This window comes from Microtus ochrogaster, chromosome 18 (genome assembly GCF_000317375.1).
Source record: "Microtus ochrogaster isolate Prairie Vole_2 chromosome 18, MicOch1.0, whole genome shotgun sequence".
NCBI classification, from domain to species: Eukaryota; Metazoa; Chordata; class Mammalia; order Rodentia; family Cricetidae; genus Microtus; species Microtus ochrogaster.
This window is the reverse complement of record NC_022020.1, coordinates 32,804,020-32,812,415: the sequence shown is the minus strand read 5'-3', so window position 1 is coordinate 32,812,415 and position 8,396 is coordinate 32,804,020. Positions and strand designations below refer to the sequence as shown.

The 8,396-nt window shown below is 36.8% G+C and overlaps 1 protein-coding gene across 2 annotated transcripts in view; it reads right to left on the bottom strand.

Moving 5' to 3' along the window:
- Ythdc2 (YTH domain containing 2) overlaps window positions 1-8,396 on the bottom strand; it is a 62,802-nt gene that overhangs the window by 40,019 nt on the left and 14,387 nt on the right. For both annotated transcript variants that reach the window (XM_005356063.3, XM_026783522.1), the window contains 3 exons: window positions 7,334-7,441; window positions 5,310-5,458; window positions 3,486-3,621 (listed from right to left, as the gene is read on the bottom strand). In XM_005356063.3, the coding sequence (XP_005356120.1) occupies window positions 3,486-3,621; window positions 5,310-5,458; window positions 7,334-7,441 (393 nt within the window). The remainder of the gene's footprint in view (window positions 1-3,485; window positions 3,622-5,309; window positions 5,459-7,333; window positions 7,442-8,396) is intronic.

Below are 8,396 nucleotides of genomic sequence, written 5' to 3'. Positions count from 1 at the left end.
AAAAAAATGAACTAGAATTTTCAAAATCAGTATGAGTCATCAAGACATTGTAGTTGACAAAGTACAATTGATTGGATTAATATAGGTAAGAAATTGTAATTTTAAAAAGAATATGGGGGCTAGAGAGATGGCTCAGTGGTTAAGAGCACTGACTCTTCTTCCAGAGGTCCTGAGTTCAATTCCCAGCAGCCACATGGTGGCTCACAACCATCTGTAATAGGGTCCGGTGCCCTCTTCTGGGGTGCATGTACACATGTAGGCAGAATACTGTATACATAATAAATAAATAAATCTTTAAAAAAACAGTTTTTGTTAAGAAATTAAGCTGAGGACCAGAGAACACGTATTTACATTTTTTTACATTTATTTACTTATTTATTGGGAGACACATAACATGACACCTGTGTGAAGGTCAGAGGATTAACATAAAGAAGGAATCAGTTCTCTTTTACCATGTGGATTCTGGGATCAAATTCACATCCTCTGGATTTACGACCAGCCTTTTTATCCACTACGCCATCTCCCTAAGCCCCAGCTACAGTTCTTGAAAGTGTTTGTTTATCAACTACAACTATCCAAAAGTGGTGCAAATCAGGGGAATAAGGGACTAGATGGGTCATGTTAGGAAACAAACAACAAAGAAAAGGTGTTGAAATAAAACAAGTATGGTTGGCTGAAAAAAAGCTTAAAAGGAAAAATTGTCTTCACAATCTAGAAAATCTGTCAGGCATAAACACATACTAAATCTCTTATCACACCAAAAGCAGAAAAAGACAGAAGGTATGTATGTGAAAAACGTATTAATTCAACATATTAATGGACAATTGAAAACACCTTCAAATAAGAATGCTGCCTGGTGTGTTGGGTCCCATATTTAATTCCAGCACTTAGAAGGCTGAGGCAGGAAGATCATGTGTCAGCCAGAACCTCTCCAAGAAGCAAACAATCAAACCCACAAGAAAAAAAGAAGAAAGTAAAAGAGGCAAGGAATTTCCTGTCATCTTCCATATTTAGGATTATTGAGCAAATATTTGATCATTTGTTACAAACCCTGTGAACCCACAGAAGAGTAAAACAGACAAGGCTCTGTCCTCGCAAAGTTACATTCCAGTGTAAGACGGTATGAGCAACAACAACAGCAGGAGCAGCAACAACAATAAATGACAAATAATCAAAGTCAATAAAGAAATGACAAAGTAGATTAACAAAATAGTAAGAAAGGGGCACAATTTTATTGACCAGAAAAAGCCTCTCTGAGAGACAATAACTAACCAGAGACCTAGATGAAAGAGGCCATTGAGTCTATAGTCAGGATTCCACTTAAACAAAATAAATAAAATTAAAGGACTCTATCAACACATACAAGGAAATCAGGCCCAGTAAACACCTTAGAAGGGAAAGGCATCTCCCACCCACCCTGAACTGAGAACTAAGTTCCATTCCTAGAACCTACATGGAAGAAGGAAAGAATCAACTCCTGCAAGTTGTTTTTGACCTTCACACATAACCCACGGCATGTGTGTCCTCCAATACAAATACAAACATACTACGTAAAATGTAATTAAAAAATATTAAAAAAGAAAAGCAATTCATGTTGCTAAAGAACAGTGAACAAAAACAAGAGTGATGGAAAACAAGATTGGGAAGGAAGGTGTTGGATCAGCTACTTTTCTCAGATTATGATCCAGTACCTGATAAGAAGTTAAGGGAACAGAGGTTTATTCTGGTTCTTGGTTTGAGAGTTTACAGTCCATCCTGGAGGTAAGGACATGGCAAAGCAGTGGCAGTGGCTCATGGGCTTGAGGCAGGAGCATGAGATCACTTGCTCACAATTTATAGATCAGAAAACAGCATGACAGGAGGCAGGGCTGAGCTATAAAAGCCTCAAGCCCATTCACACTGTTCCATTTCCACCAAAAGTTCTACCTCCTAAAGCTTCCACAACTTCCCAAGCAGAACCACCAGCAGGAACAAGTTTTAAATACACAAATCAACAGTGGCATTTACATTTAAAGACATCACAGATTCAGTCATAGAAAGGACTTTATTTTCTTCACAGTATAATCAGAAGCAAGGGAAAAGTAGGCCAGTGGGATTTTTGGATAGATAATCTGATCCCTCTAAGGAAAACACAATTTACTGACAAAAGAAAAATAGTTGGTGGATTACTACATCAGTCATGGGACATCATCTTAAAAAATAAATTTAAAAACGTAGGGGTCATTTAAAATAGATACTTAAAGCCACTGTTCTAGCTTCAGTTCTGCTGCTATGATAAATATACTGACAAAGAGGAACGCAGGGAAGAAAGGGCTTTTATTCCGCTTACAATTCCAGGCCATGGTCCATCAGTTTGAGGAAGTCAATGCAGGAAATTAGAGATTTAGTAAAGAGTAGAGAGAAATGAATAGATAATGTTGCTTTTTTGTTGTTTTCAGTTTGAATTACCCACTCTTACATAGTTCAGGACCCTCTACCCCAAGCCCACAGTGGGCTGGGTCTTCCCATATCAATTATAGCAACTCCTGCAGACCAGCCCAATGTAGACAATCACTCTCTTCCCAGGAAACTTGAGAGTGTGTCAAGTTGACAATTAATGCTAACCATCATAGCCATTAACAGATGAGATCCATCTAAGGAGTAGATGTAAATAAAAAAATAAAATGAAAGCCTTAGAATTGAGACCCATGGACTTGAATATGAGGGGAGAGGGAGGAAAATTTTCTGCCAGGAAAACCAAGAATTAATAGATTTTTTAAAAAATGAAAAAAAAAAAGCCAGGCTGAAACATCAAAAGCTGAAAACAAAGAAAATGTTTAAAAAACAAAATAGTCAATAATCATAACAGTAACAATGCTAGGGGTTTAGGTAAGGAGATAAGAATATTTGACTCCTAAAGCCTTCCCAGTGCTTATTTTCTGTGACCATTCTGCCTGCTGACTAGAAGTCTACAGAATTACAGACTGGATGCATGACTGTCAATATCCAAGAAAGTCAACAAATAAAACAAGACAACAATTCATTAGTGAAGATATATAGCACATGATATCAAGTATGTAAGTGTATGTGGATCAGAACCTGAGCCCATACAAAGGTAATACAACCATCATTTACTAGATGACTCTAAGAATCCCAAAGTTATTACCCATCTTTCATCTACCTCAAACCTCTTTGTGACCCTAATTTTTTTCTTACATCACGGAGTCAAGGACCAGATTACATGAATGTATACAACAAAAATACAGAAATAATTACATGAATGTATTGCAACAGAAATATATAAAAACATTTTTGTAAGTAACTGTAATATCTGTGAGGACCTAAAGGAAATCACTTTAGAGATATTAACATATTCAAAACAATATAAAGCACTTAAAAATAAATTTATAGTAAACAAAACATGTCATACATATACTCTTTAAATTATACTCTATTTGAATCACAAATAATGGCAAGAGAAATTGTTTTAATTTAAATAAACTTACCACTAACATTTTCAGTTAAAATAAGATGAAAGACCTGAGCAAAAGCATCAACATCTTTATGTAGCCATATGTCAGAAAGGCAAGCATCCATTTCTTTGATTAACCATGGTTCAAGGCAATTCACATCTTTTTCTGTCTTTTGAAAACAAAAAAGCAAAGATTACAAATTATCAAACTGCTTACTATTTGCTTACTACAAGGAAAGTAAAATGGCCACAATCATCATAAGAATTAAAAAGCATACAACATCCATATACTATTATAGCATAAGTCTCTAATTTTATCTTATACACATTATTTTTCATAATACTGTATTGATGTAGAATTTCCCTCTATATGCTGTGATTACCATTAATGAATAAAGAAATGCTTTGGACCTATAGCAGGGCAGAACTTAGGTAGGCAGGGAAAACTGGACTGAATGCTGGGAGAAGGAAGGCGGAGAGAGGGACAACATGGATTTGCCATTGGAGATATATGTGCTAAAACTTTGCTGGCAGGTGATCACCTCTTGATGATGCACAGATAAATAGAAATGGGTTAAATTAAGATGTAAGAGTTAGCCAATAAGAAGCTAGAGCTAATAAGCCAAGCAGTGATTTAATTAATACAGTTTCTATGTGATTATTTCGGGCCTACTCTAGCCAGGTGGCCAGGAACCAACAAGCAACCCTTCTTACTACACTACATTTTGATACTACAGTCATCATTTATCTGAAAGTGAGTTTGTCAGCAAAGTACTAGCCACATGATTTTGCCACATTAACTAATTGTGCTTCTGATGGTAAATGTACCTACACAGCACTGGTTTCTTTCCAGCTACATCAGAGGAAACATCACCATAGAGTTTAACACTAATACCACTATCAAGTATATCAGAGTTTCTACTGGCATGGAGGCTCTCAACTATAGTCTCAGCAACTCAGAAAATTGAGGCAGGAGAACACAAGTTTCAAAGCCATCTTGTGCTACATATCAATTTCCAAATAACATGGACTGTCTCAAAAACCCAAAAAGAATTCCTTTCCTATCCTAACTCCCCCTCAAAGGAGTTATGTTGGCAGAGAAACAGATTATACCAGGCCTTAAAAGCTTCTCCTATGAATAATACCCAACTCGGTTCTTAAAACCACCAGTTTACACAGTCAAAATGTTAATCACTGACTAGAAAAATTGCCCAGCCATTAAAAGCTAGGATCACTGTCAAATGCTGGATCTTCCCTACGCTAAACCATTTTAGGAGACTCTGTTAAAACTCAGGCATAATTCTTCTAGATTCATCAGAACTTAAACCCCACATCTCATGGGGGGGGGGGTTCTAAACCTGGGGCTGGAAAGATAGCTCTGTAGTTAAGAGCACTTGCTGCTTTGGCAGAGACCCGGCATCTGGCTCCCACCAGCACTTACATGGTGGCACATAATCACCTGTAATCACCAGGGGATCCCATTGTCTCCTATGGGCTCTGAGGCTATGTTCACTGATATGCACAAACATACATGTAGGCAAAATGTTGGTATGCATAAAATAAAAAGAAACAAACCTTAAAAAGTAGCTAAATTATTTTTCTAAAAATAAAGTTTGGATCATGAGTATTGCTCAAGAGTAAAATGCTTACAAAGCCCTAAATTTAATCACCAACCCTTTTTAAAAAAACAGGTAGATTATTGTAGATTCTGAAAATATGTTGTAGAGTAAAGTAAACTAAGAGAATTGCCTCCTACTAACAAAGTAAAAAAATAGTATAACCTCATTAAAGTTGTTTAATCTACAAAATTTTTACTCAAAATATCATTACAAACCAGTATATTAAAATAGCATCTTACCAGCTGACTAAAGACAGCATCACCTCCATCATCTAATAAATCATACTCTTCAGACACACTTGCAACAGCTCTCTGCCTCTGAGACTCAGGCTTGAAAGTATTCTCTTGAGCTGAGTACCATTCTGTGAGTGTGGTCTGCTGTTTCTCTTCTAAATTATAAAGGAAAGAAAATAAGTAGATAAGTCCTTTCCTTTTGATAATGTGTTCGTTTGTTTAAAAAAATAAGAAACAAAATCAAAAACCTAAGTGAGAGCTGGTTTTACTTTGGAGTTACTCTTACAAAATACATTGGGTCTTTCATAAAGTTATGTGCAACATAAAGACATATGAAACTACACAAAAAAACATTTGTCTACAGGGAAGAAGTTTGCTTCTAACCTGATGTGGGAGTGTCATATATCAATCTGTTGATTTCATTGGTTAAGCAATAAAGAAACTGCTTGGCCCTGATAGGTTAAAACATAGGTAGGAGGAGTAATCAGAACAGAATACTGGGAGGAAGAGGAAGTGAGTTCAGAGACGCCATGCTCCCCTCTCCTGGGTAGACACGATAGCTCTGTTCTCTGAAGCATTCACGATGGAGCAAGCCGCCAGGTCAGACATGCTGAATCCTTCCCGGTTAAGACCGGTGCTACACAAGTTTATTAGAGATGGGTTGATCGGGATATCAGAATTAGCCAGTAAGGGCTAGAGCTAATGGGCCAAGCAGTGTTTAAATGAATACAATTTGTGTTTTGTTATTTTGGGGCATAAGCTAGCCAGGCAGTCTGGGTGCTGGGGACGCAGCCCCGCCGCTCCTATTACAACACTAACCCAGAGTTTCAAGAAGAGCATCTTTCCCCACAATATACTTATTGTTTAAGTCAATGACTAATATCCATATGATATTTTGTAGAAAATTATTAAACTTATCTCAATTGTTTCAGATACAAAAAATCAGAAGTTTCAAAAGTTTCAACATCTACATTTTATAATTTGCATGCAAGCAATGATGTCCTCTGCAGTGACAGAGAAATCACTAACTACAAACTTAGGTGGAGAATCAATAGTTGTGTGCCCCTGACCATACATAGTAAACAAAGAAATAAGAGTATAACCAATTATACTATAAAAAGGAAAAAAAGACATAAATTCTAATGCATACACAGACATACAGTATGCCACTGTAAGAATTTCTTAAAGCAAATATTGATAAAATGGAAATAAAGATGAAATCCTATAATAATACCAGACTTGAAAATCTTGCTGGAAATAGAGAACATGCTGTAACCTAGTATTCACTAAGCAGAGAAAAAAGATTAATCAAGTTCAGGCCAACGTGAGCCATGTCATAATCAGGCCAAGTAAGATCATGTCTTAGAATATAAAAAGTTGGAAACCAACATTTTCCAGAAAGATAAGCCTGCTGACATCAATCAAGACACTCTTTCCACTCCCTCCCATTGATGTCTCAATTCTACCTAATGAGGTAAGCTATGGGGAGCCACCACATATCCACTGCTTTCTGAAAACCCTGACTAGGCCTATGGATTCAGACACACCCAACCTCCTCAATTTCCATATGTACTTTAAGTTCCTTTCCACAGATTATAACTTCTGGATATAAACCAGAATACAAAAGTATATCCCAAAGGTTAGAAAGATGCCTCAGCCATTAAGAACAACAGCTGTCATTCCAGAGGACATGAGTTCTGTTCTCGGGACCCATGGGGTAGCTCAAAGTCAGCTGCAACTGCAGATCCAGGGATTCTATGATCTCTTCTGGCCTCTGCAGGCACAGCATGCACATGGTACACAGACATACATGCACATAAAACACCCCGTCACACACACATTTAATAAAAATAAATATAAATAAATAAAATATCCCCTTAAAAGGTCTATTTAGGACAAAAGTATCATATAATTTTATCTAATTATATGCAAGAGAAAATATTTTCAAGTATCCTTGTTCTTCTCTAAGCTAAGACTACAGCATTATAAGAAATAAATTTTAACAATAATTTTCTTGCTAAAAACCTTACCTCGTTGCTTTTCCTTTTTGTACTTTAACATTTCTTTGTTGGTATATCCAGTAGTTCTTAAAATATCTTCCAGAAACATTTCTTTTACTTCAAACGGTCTTCCCTGTACTAAAGAATAAATATGTTTAAATATCCAAATTTGTATCCTATAGATAACTCACAAAAAAGTAAGAATTCCCACATTTAATGAAGCATCTTAAAATATACAAAACTGTTTCAAAGTATTTTAAAAGTTCAAAGTCACCATTTCCAGTGACTCCCAATACTTCCCATTAACTGCAAGGCTGCTCTGTAGACATGTGACTAGAGGGGACAACTGACTTCATATTCTAGCAAGTGCTCACGAGCTTTCCCCTAGTGTTTACTACCTACTTGCCAGGTGCCTGGTATCACATTAGAGACTGGGAGTACCATGGTAAGTACAAACAGTGCTACTTCCTACTTCTATTTTGGCACACAAAGCAGGGAAGACCAGAAACATGAAAAAAAATGTAAACAGAAACATGTCCAATGTCCAACAAGAAAGTCCTATAAGAAAGAAGTATGGGATATCATGACAATGTACTACAGGGAAGTGATCACATCAAGAAAAGCTTTTTATGAGACACTAGAGAACAAGGACATAAAATGCACTCCACAGAAAGTACATAGTATGTGAAGAAAACACATTATGAACAAAGTCACTGCGGTGGAACCAGTATAAGACTGTTTTCAAGAAACTGAAAGGAAAGCAGGAGAATAGGAGAGGTGAGGGAAAGATAAAGCCAGAGAAACAAATGCAGTCACATTGAGGGTCTTTGTTTTGAAATAAAGGTCACTCAAAACTTAAGAGAGTGGTCAGCATCATCAAAATTTGCCTTCAGAAAGGAATGCCATAGAAATAATATGGAAAATGGGTTTTTCAAAACAGAAGAGTAGAACCAGACTAGGCAGTGACATGTATAATAGTTCAGGAAAAGAAGAAAACGGTTTAAATAAGAATAGTGATAGCCGGGCGGTGGTGGCGCACGCCTTTAATCCCAGCACTCGGGAGGCAGAGGCAGGCGGATCTCTGGGAGTTCGA